This window comes from Sinocyclocheilus grahami, unplaced genomic scaffold (assembly GCF_001515645.1).
Source record: "Sinocyclocheilus grahami isolate Dianchi unplaced genomic scaffold, SAMN03320097.WGS_v1.1 scaffold205.1, whole genome shotgun sequence".
Taxonomy (NCBI): domain Eukaryota; kingdom Metazoa; phylum Chordata; class Actinopteri; order Cypriniformes; family Cyprinidae; genus Sinocyclocheilus; species Sinocyclocheilus grahami.
In genome coordinates, this window is record NW_015505384.1 from 651,089 (window position 1) to 664,688 (window position 13,600).

A 13,600-nucleotide genomic window follows, 5' to 3' on the forward strand; every position below is an offset into this window, starting at 1 on the left:
ATTCTATATTACTTTATTATATATAACTTATAATTATAGTATTATCAATAAACATATTTTTCCTATGACTTGTTTATATTCATTGTTTTTTTATGTGCTTTTAACACTTTTCATATGAAGCCTATTTCAAATTCACATAGACAGAGACTTTGACATTTATATATAAATTTTAATGGATAACAAAATGATAGCATCAAAACATGGCCACCTTTGTTAACTGTCTTTAATTTTACAAAATTCCGCTGCTTTAAATTATGGATTGAGCAACACACAATTACAAGTCTGAGTTACACAGAGCCTCTGAGCCATCCATTACTTATAAAGCAATGCAAATAATCTAGTGTATGTGGTGCAAACAGAACGCTGTAGAGCTCCACTACAATAGGCCAACGCTATATTGAACTGTACACGTTTTAATCAGGTCAATAACTGACTAGTGTGTGACTGAGGTTCAAGGCATTACATTCCCTTGTGATAAGGATCGTGTCATCTCAGTGTGAACGAAGAAGGTTTTGAGATCCCCTTTGCCCTTCACATTGATGATCCCTCGACAGGAACACATGTAGCCCAATGTCTGCAAGATCCGACTCGTCTCCTCTGTGACCTGTGGAAGGAAGCACACTAGATGTGATCCACTGAAAAACCCATTAACAATTCACCAGGCTTGCAAGTAGGTCAGAACAAGGATCGACCTGGATTTTCCCAAGCACCCCTGTGCTTTCCATCCTACTGGCTACATTCACAGTGTTCCCCCAGATATCGTACTGCGGTTTCTGTGCTCCGATTACTCCTGCAATTACTGGGCCATGGTTTATTCCTGGTGAGAGAAAAGCCGGAACATTTGAAACATCCCGAATGTGTGCTAAATCTCTACCACAGGCTATTATGAGACTTATTAGGAAAGGCAAACAAAATGTTACCGGGTGTAAAAGTGCTAACGGGCCCTGCTTACCCACTCGCAGCTTGAAGTCATTAAAGGAATGTTTGTTGATGACGTCAAGCTTCCCGACCAAAGCAAACGCAAACTCCACCATTGTTCCAATGTGCATGTACTGCCGGTCGTGGTCCTTCAGAATAAGAACAAGGAACTCAGTACCCGGAGACTCTCAAGTGAGACGTTTCAAGCCCAAATCAAGCTTTTAGCATCACAGGCAGGTCCTACAATAGGTCTTATGAGACTCTGAAATCAATTAAGTGTTATCTTTACTAGAATTCTAATTTTGGACCAAACACAAGAGCTCCAATTTGTACCTGCGCATACTCTGGTCCAGGGGTCACATTCAGCCCCGTAGCAGCCATGTATGTGCTGCCAATAGTTTTGATCTTCTCCACGCCACTGAATTTGGGTTTTGACAGCAACTGCAAACCCCCCCCCCCACCCCCAAAAAAAAGCATTAAGAAGAGAAGATATGTTAATGTATTTGATCTTGGCAGACTAGATCTGATGTTGCTTCTGCTGCTGCTGAAGTATAGACTTCATACAGCCAATACACTCTTTACTGGCATCTATGCTTCTATAAAGAACCTTTAACATCCATGGAACCTTTCAACTGCACAGAAAGTTCTTTATAGTGGAAAAAGTTTCTTCAGATCATTAAAATGTTAAGACTAAAGGTCTTTGCACACTGAGTCCGAAACTTTCGTATGCGTTTTTCCATTTTACCGGTGGTGCTGGGGGAGGTGGAGGGTTTCAAAGGAACTCTGATAGCGCTGCAGGATCAGCGTACAGAAAACACTGAACCAGACATTTAGAATGTTGAGCAAGCAACCTTATTGGCTGCAGAATCAGCAGAGGCTTGTGCCTTGTAGCAAATTATGTGATTGCTAGCAGACTGCATGTATAGGACCTATCATGTTGCTCTGTTTAGATTTGTACTGTATTTGCAGCCTTTAAAAATAATCAAAAAGAACATGAAAACTAGTATGATTTCATTTATATGAGTAAAACTCAGTGGACGTTATTTGATCCTTTGTTTAGGACCTGCCCACATTTTTACTGTTACTATGACAAGCTTTCAAACTAGAACTTGGTTCTGCTATTAAAGTAAGTATTACATAAATGCTCTTATCTCAAAAGCCAGCCTTTTGACTAGTCTGATCCACTTTTCAGCTTATTCCAGCCAAGAACCGCCCACCTAAACTGGAAGAGACCGTATAATCGTCATGTAAAGCACCCAGAGTTCATTTTATTTTTATGTGCCATTTATGGGTGGATTTATCTGAAACTGCTGATACCACAAAGACTTCTTTATCAAAGGCAGAATTTTTCTCTATCCATTCCAACTTTTAATGTTTTAACACTGTAATGCGCTATTTTTAGTTAATTTCAGTCTGAAACCATCCAAAGGACCCGAATAGGCGTACATTACATAAGATCAATTGTTTGTCTGGCAGTATGTCAGTATAATTTTTAAAGCAGGGCTTAAGGAAGGATCAGTTATCGCAGATGGCGTATATATCTTCACAAGTACTTTAGTGTAGCTTTCACAGCATCTGAAATCAAAATAGGATTGTGTCCATGGCCGTAGCCAGCAAATGAGGTCACTGAGGTCCGGACCTCAAAAATAACATTTGTTCTCTGAATGACTAATGTTACTGTTTAAAACTCATCATATGAGTGTCTGCATGTGCATGTATAATTAAGTTTAGACAATTTGCAAGAATGTTTAGCATCCGTGGTATGAAAATGATTGCTGCGAGACGCTGGCGGAGCGAACGAGGCTTGAGAGAGTGAGGGCACGGGTGCAGCCTCCAATGAGTTGCCAGATCCAGCTATTATAAGCATCTTTAGACTTGTCTTTTCTACTTAATTTCTCCAAACGCAGTCCTGGAGGGCCGGTGTCCGGCAGAGTTTAAACACACCTGACCAGGCTATTCAGTGTCTTACTAGGCACACTAGAAACTTCCAGGCAGGTGTGTTGAGAGCTAAACTCTGCAGGACCGAGTTTGGACACCCCTGCTTTATAAAGTAAGAAGTTGCAGTTTAGTATAATTTAACAATGTTCCTCCCTCCAAAACAGAGAAAACATCTTTCACAAACATCTACATGTCTGTCTCTTTTAAAGTGTTAGTGTATATAATGTAGGGGTTATAATAGCACAATCCTTAACCCCACCCCGGACCTAATTTTCAAACCCTGGTTATGGCCATGGTTGTATCTGTGAGTTTACCTCATCAAAATCTGCTATAATCTCATTAAGGAGCCTGAGGCACTCCAATCCCTCCTTATTAACATCCGATTCTGTGTAAAATTCCTTGAAGTCTGGGATGGAGGCGAACATCACACATACCAGATCATACGACTGATGGTAGAGATCCTGTCAAAAATACAGCATACAAAAATATATCTGGTGATAAAGACACAATAGATGCACTTTTCACTGGTGTTTTTGGACATCTGGACGCCATTCACCTCATTCTTCCAGTTCCTCCCCAGGAAATGTTCTGCCACATGGGCAGGCAGTACGTTTTCCAAAAGCACCCGGTTTAGGTTCTCCATGGTCTCAATCTCCTCACACTCCCTCTTAAACTTGTTCCTCCACAGGAAGTCTAACCTACAGTAATATTCATTCTGTTACAAGAGGACACAGAGGTAAAGAGATGGTACACATCTGATCACCATAATGTGGCTTTCAAGATGACAAAGAAAGCAGAATCAAATGCACACAAGGACAGTTCATTATTTTTATGGATTTTTCTTGCATAAAGGGCTGCTATCATGAAAAATTGCTTCAATTTTCTCTGAGTTGTAGCTTTTGTGTTCTAGCAGACATTCATCATGAAAAAGATTTCTTGAATCAGTGGAAATGGCACATTGAAAGGCATTAAGTATGCACTGATAGTCTTCCTCACTCAGTCTATATTTGCTTTTGCTTATTTTTGTGTGTGTTCATTGCTTTGGAGAAAAATCAGTCCCTGGCTTACCTATCACCTGATCAACCTGAACACCGCATTACTTATAAATGAATTCACCTAACTGCACATTTCAAATACAGAGTTCATCAGACAGGCCTATTATCAAGGGACAAATAGCCTCTCATAACAGAATTAAAAGCACACACTGAAAAAAATCAGATCCGCGGCCGACCTGTAGAGATAAGGTTTCAATCCAGACTGAAATACATACAATTCTCTCTATATTGTACTGTGAAGAAATCATTTCTTAAAGTGGTATTTATTAAATGCTTTTTTGCAGGAAAGCTTTGTGTTATTCTGCAGCCAGAGGCTGATGAGTGCTGATAATAACTGAAGCCATAGAAATTGGGAACACATTTGTGCTGCAACAAAACTCTGAGCTTAATCGTAAAATTACTTCTGAAAAATTCACATTTCAAGGTAAGAAGTGACTGTTTCTAGATTAGGCTAACATCTATTATTAAATTGTCATAGAATTAACATTCAGCCATCTTTTACAATTTAATCAATTGAATAACTGATTAATTAAAGGAAAGTACTGTATAAATTAAGCTCATTATGCCAATTACCACACAATTACAATGGTAGTACATTCTGGAGACTTAAAAAGCAAAAATGTGATGCTTTTATTTTTGTTCAAAGGCTTATATTAACTTTTCTGTAAAAAAAAAAAAAAGTAAGTTATGTAAGCCGAGTAAATTTGTTTAAAATGTCATTTCAGAGGTGAAACTAAAACATGCATTACTGCTGTAATTCTTGTTGGTGGATTTTTCTCACTATACCTCCAAGATCAAAGTAAAGTGAGTCTTAAAGGAATAGTTCATCCAAAAATTTAAACTGACTCACCCTCAGGTCATCCGAGATGTAGATGAGTCTGTTTCTTCATCACAACAGATTTAGAGAAATTTAGCATTATATCACTTGCTCACCAATGGATCCTCTGCAGCAGTACATTCTGGAGACTTAAAAAGCAAAAATGTGATGCTTTTATTTTTGTTCAAAGGCTTATATTAACTTTTCTGTAAAAAAAAAAAAAAAAGTAAGTTATGTAAGCCGAGTAAATTTGTTTAAAATGTCATTTCAGAGGTGAAACTAAAACATGCATTACTGCTGTAATTCTTGTTGGTGGATTTTTCTCACTATACCTCCAAGATCAAAGTAAAGTGAGTCTTAAAGGAATAGTTCATCCAAAAATTTAAACTGACTCACCCTCAGGTCATCCGAGATGTAGATGAGTCTGTTTCTTCATCACAACAGATTTAGAGAAATTTAGCATTATATCACTTGCTCACCAATGGATCCTCTGCAGTGAATGGGTGCTGTCAGAATGAGAGTCCAAACAGCTAATAAAAAAGTCCATATAATTCACACCACTCCAGTCCAACAGTTAACATCTTGTGAAGCGAAAAGCTTCATGTTTATAATAAACAAATCCATCATTAAGGCATTTAAGCTATCACTTCTGGCCAAAATACCAGTCCATAATAATGCTTCCTCCAGTGAAAAGTCCATCTCCTGTTGTCCTCTCACATCAAAATCCACCCACATATTTGTTTAGAATGTGTTTGGACTGTCTTTTCTTGTAAACGGTGCTTGATCAGTGCATATTTCTCTCCTGATTCAGACAAGATGACTTGTCCACTGGAGAAAGCAACATTAAGGATAGAGGACTATTTGAAGTTAAAAACGCCTCGATGGATTTGTTTCTTACAAACACACAGCTTTTCACTTCACAAGACGTTAACTGATGGACTGGAGTGGTGTGGATTACTTGTGGATTATTGTGATGTTTTTATCAGCTGTTTGGACTCTCATTCTGACGGCACCCATTCACTGCAGAGGATCTAATAGTGAGCAAGTCATGTAATGCTACTTTTCTACAAATCTATTCTGATGAAGAAACAAACTCATCTACATTTTGGATGGCCTGAGGATGAATACATTTTTAGCAAATTTTCATTTTGGAGTGAACTATTCCTGGATCAGTGGATCTCATTCCAAATATTTCAGCACAACTCTTTAGATTAACTTCTCAAAAACAAACAGTAAGTATAATAGCAGTGTTAAAGCACATCTTTATGAAGATTTCCGATTGAAAGAGACTCACCTGTCTCGCAAGCACAAGCAAAGTGACAAAGAAAATGAACAATGACACAGAGCCCATGGTCTTCAAATCTTTCAGAACACCTGGCCTGAGGAGGAACAGACAGAAATATAAACTTTAGAAGTCAAGAGGACACAAAAGTATTTTGTGTGTAGAGTAGGATATAGACGGGATACAGAGTTTTCAGCAACATTTTGTCAGTCTAACCTTACTCAGATTTATAATGTCCTAATGCTGTTTAGGCATAAATTGTCATAATGTTGCACGGGCAGTTGCAGTGGCCTGTTTGATCCATTACTTAATCTTGCTCCATTCAGAAAGGCTTAATGAGGCATGGAAAGGGGGAAAAAATTATAAAAGAAACAGAAAGAATAATACCAAAGGAAAGAATAATAATTATGAGAGAAATGCAATAGGCTTATGTTTAAAAATGTTTCTTGTCCAGCACTGTCAAATCCTTTGAAAATACTAATCCGCACACAGCCTGCCATCTCAACAGCAGCACCTGTCACTCATTATCCCTGGAGATATTGAGAGACCTTCTGGAAAAAATGGTCTCCACAGTTACCAAATGTATCTATGTGGCACAATTCTTCATTCTTTCGCTCACTGTATGTGTGCAATGGAAGAAGTGGCATCTACAAATAAAAAAAACCTCTGCAGATTATTTGTGACAATTTTGACACTGTATGTGGGAGCTTATGGGAATCCAGTACCGGTCCGTTTGCTGGGTCTTGTAGAGGGCCATGCTGTAATCATCCAGTACAGAGGCATGGGTCTGAAGGATGATGATATTATAACCCACTACAGCAGCAAGCATAATTATCATCTTCAGCTCATAGTTTATCCTCAGGAACACGGAGCATGAGATCAATCCCAGAATGCAGCTGTAGATGAAATACTGCCAGGGAAGAGAAAGCCAGTCAGATTCACATCTGTACATTCATCAGGGCCGATCAGTATCAATGAAAAGAGAACTATGAAGTTTTGATTTAAGTGCTAAGAATTGAATAACAGAACACACTTATCATGTGATGACCCTGAAATATTACAAAATGGATGTTACTAAGAAATGCAAAAAAAGTAATATACACCAAGAGTCTTATTTCCTAACCAATGCACTGTATCATTCTAGGAAAATGCTTGAGGATGCTTTTGTCCACCATCTTAATATCTGTAGAGATCTAATTTCATATATGCACTACAGAGCTCTCAGTGCATAACTATATTTTTCAGCTGTTAAATATCACTACAGAGTCGCCATACATAATCACGCACACAGTATAAAGTGACTTATTATATACTGACGCAAGCGTAGACAAATTGGTTTATCTCAGGACACTCACAATTCATCACAAGTCTGTTCCATCAAGGATACAGAGAACTTTTTTTAAAACCCAGATCTCAACAGAGGATTAACAACATGTTTTCATGTGGGTCTGTAAATAAAAGGTTATTCAGTTCACAATTTTTTATGAGAAGAGATTTGTGGGCAAAGACATGAGATAAGATTTATTATAACTTACTGGCAAGTAGAACTTGTTGTCTGAGGAGTCTGTGGTTTGACCATCTGGACCATCCATACTGTTGTTGGAAATGTTGAGTGGAGGTGATGCTACCATCCTATCTTCGCCTAAGAAGAACTTAAAACCCAACAGATGGAGAAAAACAAAATTTAGAGAATTATAAAGAAAGACATCATCATTCTTAGCTAAACACATCTGTTGCATTCTGTAACAAATATGTTTCTTAGAAGTTCACAACATTTTTTTTTACACAAGTGCAAAATTCAACAAAAATCAACGAGCTGCAAGCAGATGGGAAAAGCAGAGAAGATGAATAATTGCCAACTTTGGCAGAACAGAAGCTTCTGTGGATACAGTTTTTGTTTACTTGATGCAGGATTTAATTGAAAAGTTGCTGAAATATTTGACGCATGTTGATCTGTGGTGTTATGTGACTACTTAAATTAGTTTATTATAGAAATACAGTGGTGCAAAAATGTTTTGACACATTTAAGCCACAATTAAAAATGCATGACTGTCACCACAAGAGAACAAAATATCAACGTTTTAACAAGCCCAGCTGAACAGTGTAACATTTCATCGTAGATGTGTGAAACCGAAAACCCAAGTATTCAGTCACATTTCTCTTGTGTTTCTCTCCCACAGGGACAACAAATCACTTGAGCTCAGGGATAATATCATTAGATCCAAACTGGACCAGAGCCCTAGTACAGCGATGCTACAATGATGAATCCAACCAGACAGCTGACACTAATTCTACTCTGCCCTTTACAGTGAAACACCACAGATTCCATAGCTAAAGCCCTCCAACTGGGCCAAAAACTGGTGATTGATTTATCAGCCAACTGTCTAAATGAATGTGTCATGTAATATATTGTGTAAATACTGATAAGTTTATGTATCCTAGGAATGAAAATCATGCACCATTTAACAAAAAAGGTAACTGGCCTTTATATCATCGGTCTTATGTTGCAGTCTTCGACAAAAGTAAATCACTTGATAAGAGCTTAAATGCACCACCACACATGTATTTTCTTTCAATTATTTTGAAGGTAAATGGTGCCTATGTCACGTCAATTACTTGTGAGGTTCCTCAGGGTTCGGTACTTGGTCCCGTCCTATTTTCTATATATGCAAAACTGGGACTTATAGCAGAGTTTCAATAGTGTAGTGATATTTTGTAATATTATCTGGGGAAAATATCCTCTTATAGGTCACAGGAGGTTTGAAAAACTAGGCAAGAGCAAAAATTTTAACAGAACCCTTATTTCTAAAGAGTTTCTTGAATTACTGAACCATAAAGCCAGCAATCAGTTCATGATATTGACATAACCACAGCAAGCAGGGAATATTTCTCTTATGAACATGTTCATAATGAATTATATGTGAACATAATAAATGTCAGTCATTTTAAAAACAGTCCAATCTAGCTGACAGACCAGGTATTAAGTAGTAGTGATGCTCACCATATTGAATACAGCCATGACTAGGATAAGTGCAGTGGTTGCCATGGTGAGCGCAAGTCGTATCCAGGGCTTGTTGGTGATGACTTTAGAGGAGCCAGGGAGCCAGGGCATTGTGCAGGAGGCTGCTTTGCCCCATTGCTACGGCAACAAGAGAGAGAAAAAAACAAGCTTTACCTCCCACCAACATCATTAGCATATTTGCTTCTATTCCAAATGCTCAAGGTTATGATTGTGCACCACAAGTCAGAGACACATTAATAAACATAACTTCACAGTTAGTGAATATATAACAATAAAAAATCCATCTATATCAACTTTGAGATTAAGTCAACATGAAACGGCATTCACAATCCATTTTACTTACATAATTTCCATAAAAATCCAATTGACGAAATTAAGGACTCCTTCCCTTCTGAAACATAGCTGGTATAGTTTTTCTCCCCCCATAGAGTTTGATCCTCCTTGGATCCCAAAAGCAATTCCATTGGCTGAAACAACTTTTCCCATTGTTTGTGTTTTCAACTAGTATTTTCAATAAGATTAGTTTAGCATAGTAGCTTAGCATACCACTACTAGCACCCACTTTTGAGGCTTTTGCCTCTGAATGTTTTTATCTGAAATAAGACTTCATGGCCTTGAAGAAAGTGAGATCTGTTTGTAAAACTCATCCTGTACTGATTGCAATACTAATGTAATGTCTGTAGAGGCCGTGACCTTTAGTGAGTTTATGCTACATTGTCAGGATGAATATGAACGGAACTGCAGTGGAACAGCACTTTACAAAACACTTAACCTAGACCATGTGCAAGAATGCTTCAGGCTTAATTCAAAAAGAAGTAAAAGAGGTAGAGGAGTTAAAAAAAATAAAAAATAAAAATAGAAAAGTTACATCACCTATACAAAAAATAGCTTTCAATATTTAAACACAGCACTTCGACTGGATAACCTTTACCCCTCTTTCATATTTGTGAATCTGTGGGCCGAATGTGAACTCTCACATCAGTTAAATGGGAAACAAAACTGAGAGAGACTCTTAACTAAACTCCATAGAGCTCTAGTCACTCATGACTTTGACAGTTGTTTGTGAAACCAAAAGAGAGTCCTACCATAAAATAAATTCAAAATATAAGTGCCAGAGCTTTATAAAAATGGCCCCTCATACCCGCAATCCCCAAAACCATGGGGACTTGAGTTTGCTGCACAAAAATAGATAGCAAAAAACCCAGTAAAAAGTATCATCATTCGAGCTGCTTTTCTTTTGACACAAAAACAGAAAGAAAGAAAAAAGGTTTTTGGGATAATGCAAGGTTTCCATTAAGTGTGGCCTTTTTTTTTTATCATCGTGAATTCTAAATCTTCAACTGAAACAGCTTGGTTAATTAATGAACTGGGGACAAATCAAGTCGAGCTGGTGGGTGAATGGTATGCAAACCCTTCAAGTTCTCTGGAAGGTCGTACCTTCTAAAAATATAACTTTGATGCCTCAATACACAGAAAAACAGGTTACACTGATAATAGTAGGAATTCCATAGAGTGTATGAGGTTCAATCTTACACATGTCAAGGTCACCCCCCCCCCCCCCCCCCCCCCACACTGAAAAATAAATTACATTTTACATATAGAAATTCAAGCCTATTTTTAAAACTAACAATATTTTTAGTATTGTGACATTTTTGCATTACCAGCCCAAATTGTAATAAGCATTTTTTTCAGCAGTTTTCTCAAAGGTCATACTCATTGGATTCTAAGTACTGAAATACAGTACAATTTGATACTGGGAAATAGTTTGCGCAAAATCGTCCCAGTACTTTAGTACTGTACATTTAGTTCTGGAACTAAAGCGGTGCGAAAGGCCCTTATAATAACAGTTTTGTAATTTAAATTAAAAAAACATTTCAATAAAAATTAACACCGTACAACAAATACTAACATGATGTACACTACTGTCCAAAAGTTTGGAGTTGGTAAGATTTTTATATGTTTTTGAAAGAGGTCTCTTATGCTCAAAAAGGCTGCACTTATTTGATTAAAATTATGAAATACTATTACAATTTAAAATAACTGTTTTCTATTGTAATATATTGTAAAATGTAATTTATTCCTGTGATGCAATGCTCATCATTCAATCATTCTAATATTCTGAATTACTGCTCAATAAAAATGTCTTATTATTATCAATGTTGAAAACAGTTCTGCTGCTTAATATTTGTGTGGAATCCATAATACATTTTATTTCAGGATTCTTTGATGAACACAGTTTAAAAGTACAGCATTTTTTGAATAACGGAATAAAAGTATAACTATAAGTAAAAAAAATAAATAATTTAATGTAAATAATTTACAATTTAAATAATATTTGCTTGGTCATAAAAATAGGCTTAATTTTCATCAAGAAAACAACATTCCTTATTCATTTCTTTTGATTTTGGGGTGGAATATGACCAGAACATATTCATGACAGATTTCCAATGAGAGAATCTACAGGCCTTTGAATTCTGAATAAGCCATTTCACTCTAAGCTTTCATAATATAGTAAGAAAGAAAGAGCGGGAGAAAGAAAATAGAGAGACATACAGGTGACATTTACTTAAGCCATTTATGCTCCACAGGTCCAAAGTAGCTGGTAATTTGATTATAGACAACGCTCTCTAAGAGCTGAAAAAGAGTGTTGTTCCTCGGGTTAAAACAAGGAAATTTCAATCTTGTTTTGATATGGTGTTTTTTCCTCCCGGTATGGCATTTTCTCTAACAAGATGAGGGTCACAAATGTGCGGAAACCTCGACTTATTAAATGACATTTCAGTACAGTTATTTCCTTCATGGAAAATGGAAAAATATGTAACATGTCAACATCCGAATAGACTGAGTACACAAGCCAGCCTGCCTCATTCACTGGCAATTCACTCTCAAAGAAAGCTACTTCATATTTACTTCTACAAGTGCGAGCACCACTTACCAGTATGTGACCAGCAAAACAAATGGCGAGGATCAAGCCGAGCAGCAGGAAAGCCATTCCGTATGAAACTCCAAGGACGGTAGTTCTGTGAGAGACAAAATCATCAGATACACCAAAGCATATTTACTCATCATCCATGTATGCCTGCTTTAAATTTGTTTCTCACACGATCATCCAATCTTTATGCAATCTCTGACATGAAAAGAGCAGAAATAGATGTAATGCCATATATGGAGTTAATAACCAATGCCCAGCATGTTTGAATTTTGGTAGTTTTTTTTATTTTTGGTAGTACCTGTCTGTGTAAACCTTAAAGGGGTCCTATTATGCTCTTTTACAAAGTCTTGATTTTGTTTTGGGGGTGTACTAGAACAGGCTCTCATACTAGGTTGTTCAAAAAGCACATTATTTTTCACATATTTTACATTATTACAACACCTCTCTCCCCAGTCTGACATGAACAGCTCGAATAGTTCCTGTATCAAATGAAGGCCCGCCTTCTGAAATATGAAATGTGCTGTGATTGGTTAGCTGGGCCAGTGTGTGTTGTGATTGGTTAGCTGGGCCAGTGTGTGCTGTGATTGGTTAGCTGGGCCAGTGTGTGTTGTGATTGGTTAGCTGGGCCAGTGTGTGTTGTGATTGGTTAGCTGGGCCAGTGTGTGCTGTGATTGGTTAGCTGGGCCAGTGTGTGCTGTGATTGGTTAGCTGGGCCAGTGTGTGCTGTGATTGGTTAGCTGGGCCAGTGTGTGCTGTGATTGGTTAGCTGGGCCAGTGTGTGCTGTGATTGGTTAGCTGGGTGAAGGCAGGGAGATTTGTGGCTCTGTACTGTTAGAAGAAGGAAAAAAAAAGAAATATCTCAGCTTTCTTTTTTCAATAAGTCTTTTATCTGAGGTGTTTTTCTCACAATGAAGCACATACAGTATACATCTCAAGGTGGAATGTACCTCTTTTTCAAGTGTCTTATTATGAAAGAACAGAGATATCCTTTGAATGTCCTCTGACTTCAGCCACTGTCTGGTGGAAAGAAAGCATTAATTAAGTCATTTAATAACAATTAAATTCTCATTGTAACAATGAATCGCTATTATAGTAGCTTGTTGGGTGATATTGTAAAAAATATCTCAGCTTTCTTTTTTCAATAAGTCTTTTATCTGAGGTGTTTTTCTCACAATGAAGCACATACAGTACACATCTCAAGGTGGAATGTACCTCTTTTTCAAGTGTCTTATTATGAAAGAACAGAGATATCCTTTGAATGTCCTCTGACTTCAGCCACTGTCTGGTGGAAAGAAAGCATTAATTAAGTCATTTAATAACAATTAAATTCTCATTGTAACAATGAATCGCTATTATAGTAGCTTGTTGGGTGATATTGATGCAGGAAATGTTCTGAAAGTGAAACAAAAGGACAAATATGTGTTATATTGTATATTGAGCTCCAAATCGACCACTAATGAAAATGCTTCCATTTTACATTTTTCTATTTAATATAAATATAAATAATTATTTAATAAGTATTCATTTTAATTTTTATTATTTAATATTATATAAATAATTGCATTTGTTGAATTAATTTATTTGTTTTTATTTATTTTACTAAATACATTTTAAATGAAAATTATATAAATATATA

At 36.9% G+C, this 13,600-nt stretch overlaps 1 protein-coding gene across 1 annotated transcript in view; it reads right to left on the reverse strand.

The window, feature by feature from the left end:
* Positions 1–159: 159 nt before the first annotated feature.
* The window catches only part of LOC107595616 (adenylate cyclase type 2-like), a 59,274-nt gene continuing 45,833 nt past the window's right edge, over positions 160–13,600 (reverse strand). The window contains exons 13-24 of the mRNA XM_016286081.1: positions 13,177–13,246; positions 11,968–12,084; positions 9,012–9,149; positions 7,546–7,662; positions 6,736–6,920; positions 6,023–6,107; positions 3,413–3,571; positions 3,171–3,317; positions 1,252–1,359; positions 953–1,067; positions 693–817; positions 160–604 (exon numbers count right to left, since the gene is read on the reverse strand). Of these exons, the coding sequence (XP_016141567.1) occupies positions 452–604; positions 693–817; positions 953–1,067; positions 1,252–1,359; positions 3,171–3,317; positions 3,413–3,571; positions 6,023–6,107; positions 6,736–6,920; positions 7,546–7,662; positions 9,012–9,149; positions 11,968–12,084; positions 13,177–13,246 (1,519 nt within the window). The 3' untranslated portion in view covers positions 160–451. The remainder of the gene's footprint in view (positions 605–692; positions 818–952; positions 1,068–1,251; positions 1,360–3,170; positions 3,318–3,412; positions 3,572–6,022; positions 6,108–6,735; positions 6,921–7,545; positions 7,663–9,011; positions 9,150–11,967; positions 12,085–13,176; positions 13,247–13,600) is intronic.